We start from the raw sequence: 23,904 nt of genomic DNA on the forward strand, positions 1-23,904 counted from the left end.
ATCCGTAATAGGTGCATCAGAAGTACCCAGCACAAAGCAGGTGCTCAGGAAATATATGCTAAATGAAAGCATGAAAACAGATTTAGGCCGTAAATGCCAGTCAGTGAAATACTGATTTAAATTGACTTGCTTCCATTATTTATCTTAGGACTCATGCCTAGAGTCAAACTTTTCCCCGTTAAATTAAAAAAAAAACAAAAAAACTCAACTATGTCCTAAAGGTAGAAATATTAATAAAAGATATTTTGGAATGGTCTAAAACTGAAGAGCATATTTAACCTAATGCAACAAAAGTCTACTGCACACACACACACACACGCACACACACACACACACACACACACACAGAGAGAGAGAGCTTCGGGGGCTGGGGGCTGTCAGGTAGACTGAAACGCCAGTAACTAAATCCTTATGGAGGCAGATAAACTACTAAATATAGAATCAAGTCTTCTTTCAGATCAGTTCTCCTATCCTGACAAAGTACTTTCATTGGAAAGCTTACCATAGTAAGTTACTCATCAAGATATAAGCAGCATCCACTGATATCTTACAATGCTATAAGACTTTGTCCTCAATAAACAAAAGAGGAGGTTTTCTCTCCTTGAGGGCCCTTTAACCACAAAAAGGAAGTCAAGGCAGATTCTGTGCTCCAGGACCTGCTCCTGCGGAGGGGGGATGTAGGACTGCTTAGCCCAGAGAGCAAGCCTGTGGCACCATTTCCATATGACTGGCCTTTATCGATGTAGGGCTTGCATTGTGTCACCCAGCCTTCTCTTAGGGGGAGAGAGCAGAGCAGGAGGGCATAAAGGAGAAGTACAACTAAGCAACCACCCAGAAAACAAAACCCTGGCAAGCTTGCTGAGCCTCACAGGGTGTGCTGCGCCTTCCTCTTTACTTATAAGCTCAGGAGCCGAGGTCAGTAATAAAAGCCCACAGCACTAAGCCACGGAGTGAAATCATGGTTTCCCTACTCCAATGACAAGAAGGAAAACAAACTGATTAGCTCCCCGCACAGCCAAGCCCTTACCAACATGAATCACACAATACTCCTGTGAAATCTTCCAGTTCAAAGGATTCGCTACTTACAGCAGTATTCCCTTTAAAGTTATCGGTTTTTTATTGCATTTTTATTATTTATATTTGTTAACCCTGGATTACAAATTTTTATCATTAAAAGATAAATTAGTCAGACAAGGCAATGATGCACTTGGTTTCCATGACAACACTTCACAAAAAAAGTTCAACCTGCATCACCACAGAGCACTTTGAAAATCATTTCCTAGCAACCCCACGGGTATCCAGAGACACAGACCTTCATCTCAGCCTTTTACTCAGAACTAAGAGAATTACACACATGGTGACAGAGAAAACAGGTCACTCGGTTAGCACAAACATTTCAAGTTGGTATATTTCACTAATGTGTGCGGCAAAATAATTCCCAGCTATGTCTGCAAGGAGATGATATATGCAGCTATGTGAATGTCTCAAACACACAGCATCTTCCCCCTAAGCTATGAGCTATGAAAGACATTAAATTCCACTTTGATTAACTTGATTTAAAGGCAAGTGATCACCTTTGAATAATTCACAAATATCTATGCGCCTATCTAGAAAAGAGGAATTTTTAAAGCACCCTCTGCCAATCTGAAAGACAGTGTGGCCCTCTCTGTTTCAGGCTTATCACAGTACAATGATATGCACTAATATATTGGGAAAATAAGAAGAATGTACAAAGTTTAAGAGAGTTCATAACAAAGTTTACAACCTAAAAGACAAGAAGCTTTTGCATAAGTAAATGTGAAATACTAAGGAATGCTTTTTAAATATGAAAAATGGATGTTTTTCTATGCTTGCAAAATTTCTCAAAGTTCTCCAAAATAACACATTCCAAAATTAACAAAATATACAATGTGATCACTGTAAAACAGTCGATTACTGTGCAAGTTAGTCTCCAATTGCAAAAACCACTATGCCCATCCACATCCACTGTCTGCCCTGCTCTGTGTCTTGGAAGGCTGATCTGTGCAGCCTGCACAAGCCTCCCTTGTGGCTGGCTTCATTTTGGATGTGACCAGTGGGAGGCACTGGCAGGGCACTGGAGGATGAGAGTTGAGAGAGGTCAGGTCACTTCTTCCCCACTCCTTCCCTGCTTCAGTGCCCTGTCCTGGCAATAGCATGTGCCTTCATGAGTACCGCTTATGCCAGGGGCCCCTCAGTCTACAGTCCTAGGGCCGGTAAGGGCTAATTACAGTTGCTAGTCTGGGCATCTCATTGTCCCTTGTCTTTCCTTATCTATGCTCACACCTCTGTTAGCGGAACATACACTGAAGTCTCTTCATCAGAACCATCTGGGGTGAGCTGTTTCCTGTGGGACCAGGAATGACGCAACTTTGACAACTACAATCAATTCTGAATTAACATGTAGCAAAACCTTTTGTCACACAGCTTCCTTTTGACATTGTTACCATTATCATCATTCCTACTTTCTCTGATTATCATACAAAAGAAGACAGAAAGGAAGGTGATTTGAAATTCCCTCCCTTTAAACCTAAACCCAATTACTTCCACTGTAACCAGAGAAAAATAGCCTAAAGAGAAATGGTTTTTCCTTAAGAACTTTAAGTCAATCTAAAAAGCAAGACTGTTTAATCCAAGTAAAAAGCAAGAAGAACTGAAAAGTAGAAAGGGGAAGTTCCCACACCCTTTCCCCTACTTCCTTTTAAGCTGGGTCTTTGTAGCCTGACTTTGTTTGTGTCTTTCCAATTTCCACACTGTCTGCTGTACCTGCCTTCACACAAGCAGGTAAAAAACGCATTCCAAAACAACTACATGTGAATTTTGTTTCAGTCACCATTTGGAAATTATTTTAACCGCCATTTCTTCCAAATTACCAAAACAAATATCAAGTACCAACACACACTGCATGACTCCATGCACCCAAACGAGAAACCCGGCCCACATTTAATTCTAGTGCTTCCAGTGATTTGGGGTTAATGCTAAACTTCTGAACCAAATCGAAATCTTAGTTTCTGCACTTACAGAAATGGCGAGCAACTCTCTCAGTTCTTATTGAGAAGTCTGAACAACATGTGTTCACTAGCGCCTCCTGTGGTGGCAAAAAATGGTGCTGCCTGAAGATTCTTGAGACTAAGTCTCTTGCTTTTCCTCCAGGTCCCACCAATTTCTTCTCCCAGACTGGAGTCAGGCAGTGATTCTCAACTCTTGACTTTGCATTGACATTGAATGTGCAGCTTTTTAGAAATGCACAGAATGGCCGGGTGGGGTGGCTCATGCCTGTAATCTCAGCACTTTGAGATGGCGGGTGGATCACTTGAGGTCAGAAGTTCGAGACCAGCCTGGCCAAAATACAAAAAAATACAAAAATCAGTGAGGCCTGATGGTGGGCGCCTGTAATCCTAGATACTCGGGAGGCTGAGGCAGGAGAATCGCTTGAACCTTGGAGGCTGAGTTTGCAGTGAGCCAAGATCATGCCACTATACTCTAGCCTAGGCAAGAGAGAAAGATTCCATCTCAAAATAAAATAGAATAAATTTAAAATGCACAGGCTGGGCAGACCTCTTGAGATTGTGATTCCAGAGCTCTGGGATAGGGCTCCACAGGGGATTCTAGCATCCACCCCTATAAAGCCAGTGTGGGAAGTGGTGCCTGTACTCTGGCTTCCTGAGCTAAAAAGGTGCAGTGTAAATTAAACTGACAAGGAACACCGATATAGTTTTTCTGAAGGCCCCTGGATCTAGCAGAGAACTGAAACCCAAGTTCATGTTGAGATTTCACCTATGGGATCTTATTTAATTCTTAAAAACAACCTTGAATGAGTCATCAGGGAAATGCAAATCAAACCACGTGAGATACCACTTCACACCCACAAGAATGGTTATAATAAAAAAGACAGGCAATAACAAGTGTTGGTGAAAACATGGAGAAATAGAGACCCTCGTACATGCTGGTGGGAAGAGAAACTGGTACAGCCACTTCAGAGAACAGTTTAGTTGTTCCTCAGTTAAACACATAGTTACCATACAATGCAGCAGTTCTACTCCTAGTATATACCCAAGAGAAATAAAACCACATGTCCACACCAAAACCTGTGCAAGAATGTTCATAGCAGCATTATTCCTAAGAGCTAAAAAGCCAAAACAACCCAAATGTCCGTCAATGGATGAATGGATAAACAAAATGTAGTATATCCACACAATGAAATATTATTTGACAGTCAAGATGAATGCAGTACTGATATATACTTCAATGAGAATGAACCGTGAAACATCATGCTAACTGAAAGAAGCCAGACACAAATGCTACATATTGTATGAGTCCATCTATAGGAAATGTCCATAATAGGCAAATCTATAGTGCCTGAAAATACATTAATGGTTGCCAGGGGTTCCTGGGGTAGGAGTGCAGAGAGGTGGGGATTGGAACTGATTGCTAATAAATTCAGAGTTTCTTTTGGGGGTGTTAGAAATTATCTAGAATTAGCAGTAATGGTTTTACAACATAGTGAATATACTGAAAGCAAAGAACTGTACACTTCAAAATGGTTAATTTTATGTTTTTCTAATTATATCTCCGTTTTCAAGAAAAAGTCAGTTACATGACACTTTATAGCTTGTGAATGGTATTCTATAGCAGTATCTGCGTGCCAGAGTACAATATTGCAAGCACTAGATAGAACTGGCGAATGCGTGTCCCACCTTTGGTCTAGGTTTACTAAAATTTTGACACTAATTTTTCTTTTATTCAACTGTTTGCAAGAAAAATGAATTCCGTATTTGATTCTCTCTCCTACCAGAGGAACATATGGCTTAACTAGAAAGAAAATTTACACAGTTACATTGATTAAATTGAGAACATAAGCTCTGTAAAGAGTATTTTGAGTTGGGCTCTCCTATCGTCAGCCACTTAATTTACAAACTTACATAAACTCTTAGAGACCTCTCCCTTCCACCCTTTCCTTTCACCCTTTCCTTTCCCTCTGTCAGCTTCTCTTTCCCCTGCTTCCTAACAAGAATGTTCTGCCAAAACCTGCACATCATTCCAGACTGTTCTATCTCCCACATCTGCCTTGTCCAAACATCAAATAACTTCCTAATTGTAAAATAAAAATGTATGCCCTCCTATTGCACTACTTTAATCCAGACCCTCCTCATCTACCACCCAAATCATTATAAATGCTGCTAAAATTGATCTTCCACACTAATGAAACAACAACTGGGACTGTGTCATTCCCCTGTTTAAAATCCTCCCTGTGATCACCTTGATAAAGTCTTCATTCTTCAGCCTGACAAACGAGGAACTCCAAAATCTGACCCTCGTCTTTCATTTTCTCCATTTCTGACACCTTCTATATGTCTTCCACACATGGTTTACACAGAACTACTTGGATGGTGGTCCTCAGGTATTTTACCCCCTCAATGTTTGCTCATGTTAGTCCCTCTGCTTGGAACCTCTCCCTTCCTCCTCTCCCAGCTACACACCAAGTTAATCCCTATTTGTCTTTCAGGGTTACACTCAGACATCCAGACACTGATTATCGGAGAAGCCACTTCCATGCCAGGTAGGTTCCATACTCTTCCTTCATGCTTCCATGGAAGACTTTCTCTCTCAGGCATTACAGAACTGTAGAAGACACTTGTAGGGCAGGCAGGTTCCAACACAGCCCCCAATGATTCCCACCTATTCGTACTCATTCCCTTGTGTAATCCTCTCCTCCACATCCATAATATGACTACCATCTTACTGATAAAAGAGACTGCCTCTCTTGCTGGCTTTGATGAAACATGCTGCTATATGGGGCAGGACGGTGTGGCAAGGAACTGAGGGTGGTCTCCAGCCAACAGTCAGCAAGGAGCTAAAGCTCTCGGCCTAACAGCCATCTAAAAAGTGAATCCTACTAACAACCATGTAGATAAGCTTAGAAAATTTTCTCCAGTCAAGCCTTCAGATAAGACCCTGCCCTAGCCAACATCTTGATTGCAGCCTTGTAAGACACCCTAAAGTACAGGACCCAGATGAGCCGTGCCTGTACTCCTGACCCAGAGCAACTAATAATAAATGTGGGTGTTTTAAGCCCCTAAGTCTGTGGTAATGTGCTATAAAGAAGTAAATATCTGCTTGCATGTTATCCCTTTCAACTACTCCAACTAAGTATAAACTCACCTAGGGAAGCAACCATCCTATTCAACTTTGTATTCTTAAACCTAACACAGGTGCTTGATGCCCAGTTAGGCCCTCAGTATATGTTTGTTGAACTGAACCAGTCTGCCCCAAAGTTGCATATTTGACCCCAGCCTTGCTTCCCCCTCCTAAACTGAGGCAGGTAACCAACTCTGTCTTCCATTCTGCATGGCTCACAGCATAGTTAAGATACTCTACCTCCAAGATTATCTCTTATGGACATGCACAGGCACACCTCCACTCTTTATATCACTTTCTCCATCTTTCATTTCCCATCTGTACCTCCAAAATTTTACTATGAATCTAATTCATATTTTCTCTCTCTCTCTCATGGGTGCCTTTGCTTCTGCCAGTATTTCTTCTCCTACCCCATCCAAACTTCATGAATTAGTCTTTTCTCCCAGGAACCTAATTATTTTTATTGAAAAATGGTATTTAGAGGTATGATCTCACTCATTCATGTACAACTTGTGAGCCAAGAAAACTCCTTGAGCATTGCTAGTTGATAAAGTTGATACATTTATGTAAGGAAAAAAACAAGGTCAGTTTAAAAATTATATTGGATCACTACAGGATCATTATGGATCAGATATGCGATTCTATCACAAAGATAAAATCCAATTTCTGAAACATACAAAAGAATATACATCTATGCATTCCATTTCTAAGGTGGAAAAAAACTTGATTTTAGGTCTTGGTGATTAATACCAAAATAAGGTACAATTATGCTCCAAGCTCTCATGAAGGCTCAAGAAAGTTCTTTACAACAATCAGTGATACAGAGCCCCCTGTGGCATTCTGTGGGTGCTGACTGGGTTAATGCCAGTGTAAATGCATAGAACTTTAATGTAAGTGCAAAGGCAGAAGTGAAGATGAAAAGGCAGCCACTATTCTTCTCAAATCACTTTGCTGCCATAATAAGGGAGGAGAATTACAATGTCCAACAGATGCAAGACAAACCTCCTCTAGAAAATTTGTCTCAGAGATCTCACACCTCCATGAAAATGAAACTATAGCTGGGTTAAAAGCAGAAAAAAGTACATCTTACTCAAAGAAAATCCTCTGAGATTAAGATCTAGAGATCTTAAGCTTGAGCTTCAGCTAAAACTATATTACTATTTTACAATTACTAGACAACTAAAGAGTCCAACGGAAGTCTTTGTATGATAGGCAGAAATTAATGCTCTGGATAAATATACTCTTTCTGGAAAACATTATGTCACTATTGTACTAAAAAATTAGACTGTATGATATGAAAATATATAGGCATAGGGCCATTCCCTGTATCACCATTACAATAGCAAAAATTACTGGAAATAATCCCCCCAAAAAACATCAATAGGGGACTGGCTGAATAAACCAAAGTACAGTCACATAATGGTATACTATGCATCTATGAATAGGAATGAGGAATATCTTTATGAACTATGATGGAATGATCTCCAGGATATTTGTTAAGTGAAAAAAAGGAAAATGCAGAAAAGTGAGTTCTGCAGAACATATGTTAATGTGTATTTTAAACAATGGTATGAAATGCATAATATTTTAAAATATAATTACCAATAAGGCAGAGGGCATAGAATGTAAGAGACAGAGATAAAATCTAAATGTCTCTGAATATACCGTATTTTACGTTGAAGCATATAAATAATTTACATTCTTATAACACTAAATTAAACATTAAAGAAGACCAAATCAAAACTAAAATGAAATAAATAATCCTAACTGTATTGTGCTAATCACTAACTGGTCCATTGTTAGTAGAATCGCCACATAAAAAGAAACTGATTCAAACTATTATAAACACAGTAATTTGCCTGCTCACCCCTACTGGGATAGACCCTAATATCAAAAATCACTGGAAAAAAATTAAACTGTTTTCAGTGTTCATATTGATCATGAAGTCGTGTTGATCACTGGTATTCTGAGATGTGTGCGTGGTGTGTGTGTGTATGTGTGTGTGTGCACGCGCATGTGGGATCTAACAAATGAGGAATTATCATGATGATGTTAAGAACCAGGATTTATGTCATGGGAAAGAGGAAATAGAAACATAAGACTGATGAGGTTGAAGAAAAGGCTTGTAGTCCTAAATTTAACCTGGATGAATAAGTATACACTCATGGTACATTTTTATCTTTCAAAAATATCTATTTCCTGGCTATGTCCACTTAAAAAGCCCAGAAGCAATGACCAGTCCATTAGCAATGAACATCTCAGATCATACCTCTAAATATCATTTTTCAATAAAAATAATTAGGTTCCTGGGAGAAAAGACTAATTCTAGATCAGAGACAGGGAATGGATGCAACAAACCTGGAACATCTTGTCAGTCTGAAAAGGCAGGAAATCTGTCAAACATTACTAGGAGACTATGAAAAGGACACAGGAGCCAACGTGGCTACTCCAAGTAGGCAAAGTCAGGACAACTGAGCACCAGTAAGGACAATAACTGCAATGGACTATGACACATCTAATATTTATAAACTGATATTTTATAGGAATTCAAAAATCATCACTGGTTACCTTTGGAGGATGCTAGGAAATCAACTCATTATTTTGAAAACTGGCAAATAGAAGAGTAGAATCAAGCATTTGCCCTGCCTTTCTCATATGAACTGTACCTTAAGATAACCAACTATTGGATGGAGGGAAGTTTATCTTTATAGATGCATTCCAGAAGCACTGTAGAAAGAATGGTAGGCTTTTGCAACCCCTAAGGAATTAATTGATCTAGGCAACAATCATCAGTGGCTGCTAACGTCACCAAGAGACACAACCAGACATCATGTGCCTCCTGATGGAGGTCCATGACACTACCCATAAAGTAGTCTTCCCAAAAAGAAACAAGTAAATAAACCTGAATCCTATCAAGCCTCTAGATCTAACTACCAACATACAGGGAATACAAGGCCAGAAGAATGTGGTTAATGATACCACAGGAATGTAATCAGCAAAGTCCAGACTGTGGGAAACTCTGCTGGACAAATGACCCAGTTTCTTCAACAAACAAATTGTAAGAGAAAAAGAAAGACAAGAAGGGGAACTCACAGATTAAAAGATTCTTAAGAAACATATCAATTGATTGCAATAGATGGATCTTATTTGAAAGATGATTTAAAAAATCTTTAAATGAAAATGTCTATGAGATAGGGAAACTTCAACACTATCTTGTATTTGATAATATTAACAAATTATGTTAATTTAGGGATTTGCTAATAGTATTATGGTTGTGTTTTCTAAACGGTCCTTATCTTTCAGAGTTACGTACTGAAATAGTTACAGCTGAAATAAGAGGATGTTTTAGATTTGCTTTAAAAGAATCCCAAAGTATGGGGGAAAGTAGGAGGTATAAATAAAAGAATAGTCTTAATTTGTTACTGTTGAAACTGGGGGATGTACACGTGAGGTTTCACTGTCCTATTCTCTCTACCTTTGTATACATGTGAACTTTTCCATAATAAAAAATGTTCAATTATGAGCCTTCAAAAATTGGCTTGTATATTATTATCAATAATAAGCAATACTTACTAGGTGCTACATTCAAAGCCAGCAATGGTACATATATTGATTATACCATCCTTGCAGCAACTCTACGAGGTCAGAAATTTCACTATCCTTATTTTTCTATCCTTAGAAGAAAGTGAAAATTAAAGAAGCTAAGCCATAGAACCAAGTAGATGGTACATATAAGACCACAGTACAGCATAGTTCTCTGACATCAGATCCCAAGTGTCCAGTGAGAAAAGCAAAAACCATTTTATATATATTAAGAAGAGATACCGCTGTAGTGAACTGTTTACAAAGGTGTTAGAAGGTATGGATGAACAAAGGGAAGATGGAGGTAGAGCTGGAGAAACTAAAAAGATAAAGCAGTAACATCCAGAGACAATAAACTGTTAACACCCTGGGCTGACACCCGCCAGCCCACACTCGTGCTGATCAGCGGAGGGGGCTGCCATCATCGCCACTCAGGCAGCACCACTGCCACTTAGCAGGGGCCACTGCTATCGCTTGTTCCTTTCTCTTGCATTCCAATTTCCTGCCAGTATCTCCTACCTGTGGAATCTAAGAGGAAACCATCTGGAAAAGTAATGTGGAAGATGCAGCTTGCAGACTTCTAGCCTCATATAATACAAAGGAGAAAATGGGGAAGCAAAAATGGAGCTACAAACTAAGAGACAAAAAACCAACACCACTACTGTGCTATACTTGTCAAGTTACAATGTCAAATTGTAATTGCTTGACTTAGAACCTTGATGTAAATTTCACTTTCTTCCTCCCTTTTTCCATCATGGTAGCTACTTGTGTGGTCATTATGCACTTGAGATGTGGGTAGTCCCTACTGAGATGCAGTGTAATCGTAACATACATTCCAGACTTTAAGAACTTAGTTCCAAAAAAAAGGAAAGAATGTAAACTATCTCATTAACAAATTTTATATTGAGTACATGTCAAAATAATATTTTTAATATATTGGTTAAGTGAACATGTACTAAAATTAATTTGCCTGCTTATTTTGACATTTAAAAATGTGATTCATAAAAAAATTTTTAAATTATATGTGCAGGTTACATCTGGGTCATATTTTATTTCTATTGGGTAATGCTGCTTTAGAGCTTCAACCCAAAGCAAGCCCTATCTCGCAGTCTCTGAACCATAACACCCAAGGGTATTCTCAGCCATCAACTCCACCAGGCTTTAGAGTCCTTCTTAATCAGTTCTCTTGGATCCTATTTATGTCTGACAGCGTTGAGCTCCAGGCTTAGAAAGCCTGACCTTAATTCTGCCTCTGGCCCCTGTCTGTGGCCGTACAGTTGTCTGCTCCTTGGCTTTTCCTTACAGTCTTCAGCTGACTTACCCCTCAGGCTCACAGTTCTTCGTGCTCTCCCAGTAGGAGTGTCTCACCTGGAAGAACCCAATTCCCAATCCGTAACTCCTGCCAGCCAGCCGGCACTCAGTGAACACACTGCCTTCCCACAGAAGACAACAATACAGGGCACAAACAATGGAAGCTCCTGAAATGTGGAACTGTGTTGTATTTTGTTTTTTGAGACGGAGTCTCCACTCTGTCACCCAGGCTGCCTCCCAGGTTCAAGCAATCCTCCTGCCTCAGCCTCCTGAGTAACCGGGATTACAGGTGCAAGCCACCACGCCCGGCTAATTTTTGTATTTTTAGGAGAGATGGGGTTTCACCATGTTGGTCAGGCTGGTTTCGAACTCCTGACCTCGTGATCCACCCGCCTCGGCCTCCCGAAGTGCTGGGATTACAGGCATGAGCCACCACGCCCGGCCACCATATTCATTTTTTTTTTTATCACTCCAAACCTAGAGTAGTGCCTTAGTATAAGGCAGAAAATACACACACACGTGCTTGAGAACCTAGAGGGTTTACAGGGACTGTACCTCTAGGTTGTACCAATCCTTTTAGAGATGCATTATACCTACCGTGCAAAGAGAAATCACGCAGCTCCTCCAAAGTCACAAAGTTTGTACAGGGCAGAGCTGGAACTCAAGCTGGAGTCAGTGAGCACCTTTCCTTCACACCAGGTTACCTTTTTGTAGCCACAAAAATTATGGCAAAGGAGCTGCGAGGGGGCCTTGTGAAATGCCTCCTTTCAAAAGCTCCACGATGTTTGGGGCCTTGGCATGACTGGAGAGTGCTAGGTGGACACCAGGATGTGCCTCCACCCACAGGGTGGCCAGTGGAGTCCTCATCTACAAACAATGAGTTTCGAACAAGGACACACTCAACTTAGCTAGAACTGTTTCTTCAAGAAAAGTGCCTCACCAACTTGAATAGGCTCCCTTCAGTCAAAACTGGGCAGTCTGAGCACACATAGGTTTAATAACTGCAATGCATCAACACATCAAATATACATAAGCCCATAACGATTCATCATGATACTAAGCAAATTAACAGGCAAAGAACTCCTGTCTCCTTAGGAGAATGCTAAGGAGTCAACTCTTGAAAAAAGTTTCTTGAGGCATTCCAATGAATACATGAAGACCAAATGATAGCATATCACCATTGTACAACCTCTGATGACTAATGGATATAAGCAATGATCATTAACAAGAGTTAGCATCACAGAAAAGAGGCAACCAAACATCCTACAAAACTTAGCATACTCCGATTTTCTGTTAGCATCACAGAAAAGAGACAGCCTCCACCCTACAAAACTTAGTATAATCCAATCAAGCCTCTAAATCAAACTACAGTTTCTAGCAAACACAGAAGGCAGGGAAACATGTTAGATGTATCACGGGAATGCAATAAGTAAACTTTAGATTGGGGGAAAATCTACAGGACAAACAACCCAGGTTCCTCAACAAACAAACCGCAAGTATATAGAAAAGAGAGACTGGAAGGGGAAGCTACAGATTAAAAGAGACTTAAGAGGCAATAGCAACCAACTGCAATGAGTGGAGTTACTGTTTGGATACCAACAAACAGTAAAAGAATAAGTAGTAAGACAATTAGAAAAGTGTGGTTGATATTAAGTTGTCATATTTTTGGTATATAATGGTTTTATGATTTATTTTTAAAAACAGTTATAGTTAAAAGATACCAACTGAGCTATCTGTAGATGAAACAGAAAATAAGTGCCACAAAGAAGCTAGACACACCCCTTTTTACCTGGAGATAAAATAGGACAGTGAAAACAGGACGGCTGAGCAGATGTAGCTCTGAGTCCCTAGCTGTGTGATCTTGATCAAGCCACTTGAACCACCTGTGCCTCCGCTTCCTCCCCAGCAATGTGAGGTTAGTAACACCACCTGAGCCCCTCAGCTCCCCAGCACACAATGGATCACTAAAGATAACTACTCCCTCAAGGAACTTCACGAATTCTCCCTCATCTGCTTCATCAGCCTCTAATTAAACCCGCTTCTCCCAAAGGACACCCATACAAAAGAAATGGGAGTTCTAATTCAATTTTATGTTTCTTTCACAGCAATATTGTTTCAACAGTGTAAATATATTCCAGCTACATAATGGGCTAAAACTTTTTTGTGCTAACCTAGAAACCTAAATGCCACATATAACATGTTTCTATATGAGTCTTTCCCCAATAACAACTAGGTGCCTTACAAACAAATGTTTGTCATACAGTCTGCATATAAAAGTGAACACTGCCTTTCACATTCATCCAAAGCATTTCTTGGTTGTGTTTTAGAATTCAAAGTTCTCACCTTTGATATAATAAGAGATTCCAACCTTTTGCTCCACCTCCTTGTCCCTTCTTGAAAATCTCAACAAAGTCTGCGAAACTCCCCTCTACCACTGCCCTTAGGGAGATCAGGCTAAGTGGATCACACTTCCTTGCCCTCACCTGTTCCTCCCGAGGCATGAAGGCTCCACAGTCAGTCAGCCAGTCCCAGGGCTTGACAGTCCTAATGGGCCAGATCACTGCAGAGAACAGCCTGGGTGTCAGAGAGCTCACCCTGGGCTCCACATGTGACTGAGAAGAAGGGCAGGGCAGCAACCACAAGGACAGGAGGACCTGCAAGAGTCTACTGGGTGAGGAGGGGTCCTGAAACTGGCTTCACAGACCCAGCATTATAGATGTGGGAGGGGGAGAGCAGGAAGTCTCCTGCAAACTTACCCACCTAGGTGTTCTGTCCCAGCAACACTTCCCAGAGCAGGTGTGTGTGCGTGCATGCATGTGTGTGTCTGAGGCTGCACAGGACAGATGGATCTGGGATGAAAGGTGGTATCCACCCAATGCTTGCACAGCCACAGACTAAGCTGATCCTTGCTCCCTTCAGTCTTTCTTTGGCCATCCTTCTTTTGAGCATCACACTCCCGATTGTGGGGGAAAGAGACTTTTAGTTCCAACTAAGGCTCAGCTCCAAACAGTATTGGTGGCTTTTGTTTCCTTGCAGAGACCCCATTTCTTGGCCAAGACTGTCAATCAGTTTTTTAAGCCGAAAATGAGTATGTCCCACAAGGCCCCAGGACCACTAGTGGCTGAGGTGTGGATTGTTGGGTCATCATTGGCCTTCATAAATGTATTTGTCTCTCCATTTGGTCATTGCTTTAGTTTGAAGCTCCCTCAGCAGGAACCCTGGAGTGGACAAAAGCTCTGGCTATCCTGAACCCTTGTCATCACCTTCCAGTTCCGGAGCTTTAATGCTATTTGTGGTTCTGACATCAGAACGGCACCTTTTCCTTTATACGGTACCCTGGGTGATAGGTTGCTTTAAAATCTCTCATGCATCTTCCTATAAAAATTTCCAAAATTCAGGGTCTTGTCTCAGTTTTATGACTCACACAGGCAACTGAGTCCCTGGAACTAATCATTACATCTTCCTATTTGAGAGAAAACAGGTTTTAGATGTACAGTGTATCATTTTCCCAACAATATACTGTGTCTGACAGCACCCAAAACGCAGCAATACGAAAACCAACCGAGCTCATGCAAAATGCTTCTAAGAGCAATTAGAGACTGAGGCTTCAGGCTACAAGTTTATATCAAAGAATTCCACAGAGAACCACCTCAGTATAACACTAAGGCCTTGACCTTTAAATTCTGCTGAGTGCAGGCTCAACAGTCATGGACCCCAAACCCCAGCTTGGGCCTTGGACTGGCAAGATTCTACTATGTCATCTCTGGAAATCCAAGTGAAGCAGACAAAACCCATGTCTGTGGCAGACAGTTTGCAAGGCTTTGGGATAACACATCTGCCTATAAATCCAGTCACTCATCTATTGGCCAAATCAATGCACTTGAAAGTGTAGGATACATTTTCCATAAAAAACAATTACATGTTTCAAAAATATCTACATCTAAATAACCAAAATCTCATTTTAATTACCCAAAGAGTAATAATGGCAATCATAAAAATAAGAGGAGCTACTATTTGTACAGCACTTACAAAGTGTCAGGCACTGTGTTCAGTGAAAATAATGACAATATGTTGTGCCAGGGCTTGTCACATTTTGTGTGCATTTTTTAATTCTTCTCCAACTTCAAAACACTCTAGTTCAAGTTAATAGAAGGGGTGACAGTGGATATGTGAAAGAAAAAATCTCATAAGGCTCCCTGCTCCCCTTCCCTCTGCTTGTTTATCATCCTTCTGCTCTAAATAACTGCAGTTCCAGGACCAGCCACACTTGGGGCTTCAGGCTGTGTGGCCACAGGCCTGAGTGTGCAACACACTTAAGGGATGGGCTCATGGGGTGGGAGACCATTCGGACCCTCCTGCCTTCAAACTTCGGTCCTTGCCTTGGGAAATTTATCCCACCTCTTGCAGCCCCATTTGCCTCTTTTCTAAAGAGAAAGTAATAATGTGTAGCTCATAGCAGATCAGGCAAAATCTTGCAGATTTGGTGAAACAATGTATATAAAGTGCTCAGCAAATAGCAAGAACTTAAATAACCACTAATATTATTACAGCTATCCTGTTTACCTTGTTGCAAAGTGTACAAACCATGCATGAAAACTTAACGCCTTGGAAACAAGAGGCAACCATGAAATATTCTTATTTTCATTGATAGATTATCCAAAAGCAAAATAGTTCCTTGATTTTTATTACAGCAATCACAAGCTTCTTAAAGCAAATTTTCAGCAGAGTAGGCTAATTCTACTTCAGGAACTACTTTTCTGTGCATTCTCCCTAAGGAGGTAGAAAGGAGGGGATGAAAGAAATCAATGGTAAAGAGTAAAGCAGAAAAATCCTAAATAAAAGTTGACTATTATCTGCTGATAGGAGAAAAAAAGAGACTGGGGAAGGAGCCATGAACAACTAATTCTAAACTAATATATACTACAACTTGTTGAAAAGCAGTGTTTTGGGCCGGGCATGGTGGTTCACGCCTGTAATCCCAGCACTCTGGGGGCCAAGGCAGGTGGATAGCTTGAGCTCAGGAGTTTGAGACCAGCCCGGGTAACATGGTGAGACCCCATCTCTACAGAAAATACCAAAAAATTAGCCGAGGGTGGTGGCACCACCTGTAGTCCCAGCTACTCGGGAGGCTGAGGCAGGAGGATAGCTTCAGCCTGGGAGGCGGAGGTTGCAATGAGCTGAGATCACACCATTGCACTCCAGGCTGGTGACAGAGTGAGACCTCGTCTCAAAAAAAAAAAAAATAGTGTTTTCTACTAAAACATAACTACCAAGACTTCCACTGTAGGGTAAAGGTAACACCTATCTTTAAAAATAAATTCCTGGACATATTTTAATATTTTTAAATGTGTTCTAAATGTACACATTCTTTATTGAAAATATAACCTTATAAGCACATAGCAAAATTCATTTTTTTTTTAACTTTTGAACCTGGGGAGAGAAGGTTATAGAAAGTGGGAAAATAAAACCTGAGGAAAAAAAATGGAATAAACTGATAAGACTGGGTCCTGAGTCTCTTATGAGGCTCAGGTCTTTCTCCCCCATTCCACCCTTGAGCGTTGAGTTCAGGATAGGGAGAAGGACAGCAGGCAGGGGACAGAGGAAGTGATAAAAAACGTGTATCAGCAGTCACGGGACAGAATGAACTGAAGAGAAAGATGTTTACAGCAATAACTTCGAGGTCTCCAACCAAGATAATTGGACATATTTTAATATCATTAGTCATCAAACAGGAACTGTAAACAGTGAATTAAGTGGCCATTTTAAAATGCCATTATTTTAGACAATCATCAAACTGCCCATCACAATCTGAGTTTATCTATACCGAGGTAGCTCCAGTGACACTGAACATCTCTTACTGCCTGTTAAGAACAGCCTTTGGGATATGCTCAGGATATTTTTCATTTGCCCCTCCAGACCCACTCTCCACCCTGCTCAGTACCCTGGAAAACCCCAATCAACAGATTCCTTTTCCCTCTGGTTTCCAGATGTGGAAACCAGCAGGAGCTTGATGAAAGGGAGGACAATGTCATGAGGGGATTTACTGCTTTGGCTCCCTCTGCCCAGTCCTCCTGAAGGCTACAGCTTCTGAGGATTTCCCTGACCTACAGGTTTGGTTTCTCAGATTCCCATAACTACCCTGGTTTCTCAGCTTCCCATAACCACCCTGATATGGTTTGGCTGTGTCCCTACCCAAATCTCATCTTGAATTGTAGCTTCCATAATCCCCATGTGTTGTGAAAGGGACCTGATGAGAGGTAACTGAATCATGGGGCAGATCCCCCTTACTGTTCTCATGATGGTGAATAAGTCTCACGAGATCTGATGGTTTTATAAGGGGAACCTCTTTTGCATGGTTCTCATTCTCTTGTCTGCCACCATGCAAGACATGCTTTTTGCCTTCGGCCATGATTGTGAGGCCTCCCCAGCCAGGTGGAAATGTGAGTCCATTAAATCTCTTTTTCTTTCTAAATTACCCAGTCTCTGGTATGTCTTTATCAGCAACATGAAATGGACTAATGCACACCCCCTCCCCTTGACTCTTCTGGGGTAGTAACAGCTCCTCTTTTTCTAGCCTAGGGTGCTTCAGCATCATTTGTTGTCTTTCTTTCATCCTGCCAAAATATTTGCAGTAGTCCCTTCATTTGATTATTCTGAGTTAACCCTTTTGGATGTGCAGTCTGTTTCCTGCCCAGACTCTGTCTGATTGGGGTGCAAGGAAGGACTGGTTGGTTGGTCTTGTGTTATTTGGTGCTGGGCTCACAAAGTTACCTACAGCCCTCTGATTGGTCACCACAGCCTCCTGAATAGAACAGAAAGTAGGCAGCTTTTATTCCCCAATCAGAAGTTTCAACGTGGTTCAACAGCTGTCACCTTTGCTGAACCACTAATTTCTAGATTTCCCTTGCCTGCCTGGCCCCAACATACCCACCTGCTCCCTGTCCCCCTCCAACTTTGCTGGTTGTCCAAACTCTGGACTCTGTCTTCCCACCTGGTTCCACGGGGCTCACTCCCTCCTTCCTATTTTGATTACTGTTTTGATTATTGGCCTTTACCCATGACCAGTTTAGTGCCACAGAATCTGCCCTGCCCTCACCAGCATGTTCTGTCCTGCTGGCGCCCAGGCCATACCTGCTGGTCACCAAAACAGGATTTCAGTAGAAACTATCTCATCTCTGAACAGCTGGCAGCTTATACTATGTTACATCCTGGCTTGAGGACTTACTTTCCTTCAAAAGGAAGAATTACCTGATAGTCCTTAAAAATTCATGGAACTACTGAAGAAAGTCGTGAAAATAAGGAAAATGTGCTCATTCATTCTAATTAATGTGCTGGGAAAAGAAGGGACTAAATTGTAATCATATATACGATGGCAGAAGGCAAACTTGGATTTTATGAAATCAGCTTGCAGGACTCACTTGAGCTTACTAAACTTTATACTTCATTTTAAAATGAAAAATGATGGTGAAAGGCCTAGCAAGAATTCCAAGAGCTGAGAAGAGAATATGTACCTGTGTCATATAATATCAGCCTTGCTTTAGACTTCTCTTGTGGTGGCAAAGCAAGATATTAGGACCTGTACAAACCCAAAAGGACCCTGCGGAAAACTTAACCTCAAGAAACCAGAGTTGGCTACATGATCCAACACTCCTCACTTACAGACTTTTTAGCCAATCTCGGAGGCTCAGAGTTTGACTTCCTGTACAGGGATAGCAGGCTTCCCAAACAGAAGTGAACTAAGATGAAAGCAGTGCTATGACCAGTACCCCAGATAAAGACAGTGTGGTACTATGCACTCTGCTAGAGGTGGCTCCACCTCATTCACCTGGTCAACGACAGATAATTTAATTCAGTAAAAAGCAGTGGTTCTCAAAATGTGGTCCCTAGATCAGGAATACTAGCATCTCCTGGAAGCTTGTTAGAAATTCAAATTCTCAGGCCCCACCCAAGACCTACTAAATCAGAATCTCTGGGAGTGGAGTCCAGCAATCTATATTTTAACAAGCTCTCTAGGCGATTCTTGCGTAAAGTTTGACTCCAAAACACTGACTTAGAAAACAAAAATGACTTTTTTCCAAAATAGCTCTACTCCTCCCCCAAATAAAATCTCATTACTATTTACCATAAGGTCAGTGGAGTATCTATTTATTTTCCCTTTATACATAGTCAACTCAGGATTATCCTCACAAATTCTGGAATGCTATGGAACAGAAAACATAGCAGTCACTAATAACTGGCTTAGGCACACCATTTTACAGGAGATTTATCCTCCTCATTAGGCTTTGCTTACCAAATTTCATAGATATTTCCTGAATCGCTAGCACCTACAACACAGTCTGGCCACAAATACTGAATGAACAAATGAGCACATTCTGTATGAATGGAGGGAAAGCGGGGAGCTGGTGATGCTGCCATCTGGAAACTAACAACATCCTGTGTCTGATTCACAAAAGAGTTAACCTACACAGAAGTCATAGCAAGTTGACGATATTGTCAATAAAGATTCTTTTCTACAACTGGCTGTCTAGTCCCAGATGCTCCCAAGTAGGAACAGCTGGTATGAGAAAACTTGTAAGAATCCCTGGTTCTTCCCAGAGAAAGGTTCAACCATCTCCTCTGAGGATTTCTGAACAAGAATTACAAAACTGGCACAATATCAAGAGTGAACATCCTGCAGGATTCTCCTGTTGGAGTACTATTTTTGAAAAGGCAAGCAAAAAGGAAAGAAATTGCTAGGAAGTTGCATTTTCACAGCAATTGGGAGACAAATCTAACTCCTTACCAGAAATGGAAACCCATGTGATATCATTGTACTGCATATGAATTATTAATGCTTATAATCCTTTTTTTTTGCAAATTAGGTATTCAGGAAGGTTCCTGTTGACATCATGTTTGACATCATAATGCCTCATCATTCTAAAAGCTTAATGAGAAGAATTATTGCTAGAAGAGAGAGAGATCAAGCACACATTTTTGCACTCTGGGGAATACCAGAGGCCAAGTAGATAATGAGGATACACTTCATAATTGATGTAAAATGGTCGGGGGGATGGGGTGGAAACTATTACAACCTTCCATCACTGTAAACAGGACCAAATGGTAAAGATTTTATTTTTCCACCTGTGTGCTTTGGAAAGGGGTGGGGCACCACCACGTGCCTAGCAACTGTCTCAAACTCTTAAGGCAAAAAAAGAATGCTTAGTCTACAAAAAATGAATGTAAAGTTTTTATAAAATTATCTCAGCAACAAAAGGGCACAGAACATGTGAACTTTAAGATTGAGAAAAGACAATACGACACCGAGTCACAGGCCTAAAATGATACTATTAAATATATTAGGGCAGTTCTGTGATAATAATTCTGTAAGATTTGCATAAATAACTCTGGTCTCAAATTTCACTTCAAATATATACTTTCTGAGATCCACACAATGCAAAGTAGTGTTAAGTCAATGAACCAGCGGTTTCATTTCCAACATTCCTAGCAATGGGTTACAGTGAATTAAGCTTACTTGGGAATCTTGTTGATAAAGCAAAATGAGTTCAGCTCCTACCTAGGTCAAGCCTTTTAACACTTAAGTCAAGTAGCAATGAGATTTATACGAGTTTATACAAGCTGCTAATAATTGGGACTCATTGTCCCTTCAGTTTTTACTTCATTTGGTCTCTAAGCAGCCTCTTGAGGGAAGTATTAAAAATGTACAGAATGGGTTCATTCAGTATTCTTTCTTCTACTGAACAAACATGGAGTAGCTAAAGTTGCCAAGTACTAAACTGAGATTCTTGATATTCTGGAAAACAAAAATTCACAATTTCTCTGGAGCAACCAAAAAAAGTATCACGAAGTTCACGAGCTGTCACAATTTTGAACTACTGCTTCAGGTCTTCAACCATCAGGCAAAAGGATGGTCTTTACTGATAATATCCCAACTTAATATTTTCACCAAATTTAACATTTTCATCCCTGAAAATTGCTCCTAAAGCTAACTTTGTGTGAACAGGGAGGGGGAGAGAGAGAGAGCTTGACAAAAGCAAAGTATAGCGTTCAGCATATGCCTCTGTAACGAATGGGCAACTGGTGGGTTTGTACTGTCATGAATCCTAGACTCTAGTCTTCAGATATGCTATGCTAAGATCACACTGTTAACATTCAATAGTTAGGAGAGAAAGCTTACTCCTGGCACATAGTAGGTGCTCAATAAATGATGTTTTTATTATAATGGTGATTGTGATTACTGCCAGAGAAACACTGCAACCACAAGCAAACATCAGTCAAGCTTCATGTTAAACAATCAGATGCCGTTAAAAAAAAAAATAGGTTCATTAAAAAACTTTTGGACTTCCAGATTGAAGCCAAAACATGTTATCCTTCTCCTCACTCCTCCACTGTGGGCTGACTTCGTCCAATGAAGACCAAGTTTTTAACTATTAAAAATACAAATGTGTCTTTGACAAATAATCCATGGAATGGTTCTTGGTAACCTATTGACCAGGTAAAGGCTGTGATTCTATCTGACATTAGGAGTATTTTTTCTCTCTGTACAATGGGATATGCCATTGTTATCTTGTTTGCTGTAAGGAAAAAAGACCCAGTGCCCAGATTTAAACAATGAAAAGCCTCTTGGATTTAATAGTACTTTGAGGCCATACAGGAGGACACTATTTAAATAATTATTTTTCTTCTGTCTTTAAGAAATAAATATTCAGCGACTGCTTTAACCATCTAAACAATTTTTTGCACTTTCTCAAAATCCCACTCTCTGGAAAGATCAGTTGTATGTGCAGAATCATCCTCAGACAGCTGTACTGCACTGGAAACCACGTCCCCTCACGGTGGCTCTGCTGACACTCCGAACTCATGGCCCGGTTCTCTCAATTCTGTCTAGGATGCAGCCAACCCAGAGAAACGCTACAGTGACAAACAACAGGTTCCACTCTGCTCCGTTCCCACATCTCTTCTCAAAACACGAACACTCATTCATTCACAAATCCCTACGCTCGGTCCCTGTGCTGAGACTCCAGCCTGGCTGGTAATCCCAGGTAAAAATCGGAATATGGGGCACTATCTCTCCTGGTGCTGCAACTGCACCAGTCACCTACAAGGCATGCAAATCCAGCTCAGTGCTCAGATTTCATTCAAGAGGACTGGCCACCGAATGCTCTCAATGGTCCCCACCCCTCTTCCTGCATAAACCAAGCCACAGCCTTCCTGCCCTCAAGGAGGAACAGGCCAGCCCACCTGCTTCCCTCTGCGCTCCCTTCCCCGCCCGGTCCCCCAGGACCAGCTAAGGACGCTCCCAGGACCCCTCCAGGGACCTTTTTCTGACCACATTTCCTGGGCTCCCATCATCTCCACAAATGAAAAGTAATCTCCTCGTTAGTGACAACCTCTCCAAACCAACCGCGTCACGGTCACCCAACTCCGCCGGGGCCCCCTACCCGTGCGAGCCCCGCCGACGGGGCGGACGGCCCCCACAGCGTGTGCCAGCGCGGGGCATTTACCTTCACGCTGGTGTAGCAGGTCTGAGTCTCGGCCTCGGCGCTGCTGCAGCAGTGGCGCCTCCGGCCCCTGCTGGTGGTCGCGGCGGGGGCTGCGGAACCCGCGCTGCTACCGCTGCCCAGCTCGGTGCGGGCCCTGCGGACGCGGGCTGCGCTGGGGGGTCCCGACGCGCGGCTCGGGGGGATGGCGTCGGCGGCGTCGGTCTGGACGAAGAGGCCGGGCAGGGGTGCCGCCGGGCCCTGCGACACGCTGGTGGTCTGGCGGGGCGAGCTGGACTCGTCCGAGTCCCGGCAGTAGATCACGCCGCTCTGCGAGACATGGATGCTGGGGGCGCAGCCCATCCCTCGGCCGGGCTCCCCCGCGCGCCCGCCCGCGCCCGCGGCCGCCGGGACCCAGCGCACCCGCTGCCACCTGCAGTGAGGGGGCGGCCGCGGCGGCGCCCGGACTGCGCGCCCCCCGGCCTGTGTGTCCGCCGCTCCGTCGGGCTGGCCGCGGTGCCCCCCGCCGAGCCTCCGGGGACCGCGCGCGTCACCCCAACTTTCCCTTTTGGGCCATCTTCCTCCCCGAGCGGGGGAGCGCGCACACACAGCGCCCCGCGCGCACCAGCGGCCGCCACCCTCCCCGCCGCGGCGCCCCAAACACGCTCCCCGCGCCTCCGCCTTCCCCTCCTCCCTCGGCGCGGCCCCCGCCGCCGCCCAGCTCGACCTCGCCGGGCTCCCGCACCCGCGGCCCTGGGCCAGGGCGCCCGCCGGCCTGCCCGCCTGCCTGCACCTTCTTTCCCCACTTTCGGTCTGCGCCCGTCCCCTCCCTCCCTCGCTCCCACCCTCCTTCCTCCTCAGGTGCCCTGGCTCCGCGGCCGCAGCCGCCCGGGCCCCACTGCGCCCCTCCGCCCCTCCCGCCGCTCCCCGAGCTCTCCCGACAGGGCAGAGCGTGCCCGCGGCTCGGCTCCGCCGCGGGGCCCCTGTGCGCGGCAGCTGGCACCGCGCCTCGGCGCCCTCCCCTCCTCCTCCGCTGTCCAGAGGCCTCGTCTCTTCTGCACTCATCCCGACGCCGCCCCCAGCGCCCCAGCCCCTCTTCCCCTGAAGGACTGTGTAAGCCTCTCGCTTTTCACCAACACATTTTCACACATCCCAGAGCTAAACACCAGGAGGCCCCTCCCGAAATGGCAGGGGCCCTACAGCCCAGGCCCACCCACCGCATTTGCTTGCCTCTCAGCACACCCGGGAAGTGATGGAGAGACCTCATGTTTCCGTCCTCTTCCCCCAGCCCCACCGCCTACTCTGAAGGCTGAGTTGGATGGTGACCCAGTCTTCAGAAGAAGCCCATTCCATGTCTACTCATCGTTTGGAAGTTTAT

The 23,904-nt window shown here is 43.0% G+C and overlaps 1 protein-coding gene across 7 annotated transcripts in view; it reads right to left on the minus strand.

Annotated features, from left to right (window-relative positions):
- PDE8B (phosphodiesterase 8B) overlaps positions 1–23,904 on the minus strand; it is a 259,008-nt gene that overhangs the window by 201,972 nt on the left and 33,132 nt on the right. For 4 of the 7 annotated variants that reach the window (XM_032157004.2, XM_032157003.2, XM_032157001.2 and 1 more), the window contains exon 1: positions 22,551–23,197. The exons of the other annotated variants lie outside the window; for them this stretch is intronic. In XM_032157004.2, coding sequence (XP_032012895.1) covers positions 22,551–22,889 — 339 coding nt within the window. In that variant the 5' untranslated portion in view covers positions 22,890–23,197. Of the gene's footprint in view, positions 1–22,550; positions 23,198–23,904 lie in introns of those variants that run through there. 7 annotated transcript variants of the gene reach the window in all.

The sequence above is a fragment of the Hylobates moloch genome, unplaced genomic scaffold (genome assembly GCF_009828535.3).
Source record: "Hylobates moloch isolate HMO894 unplaced genomic scaffold, HMol_V3 SCAFFOLD_6, whole genome shotgun sequence".
Lineage (NCBI taxonomy): Eukaryota > Metazoa > Chordata > Mammalia > Primates > Hylobatidae > Hylobates > Hylobates moloch.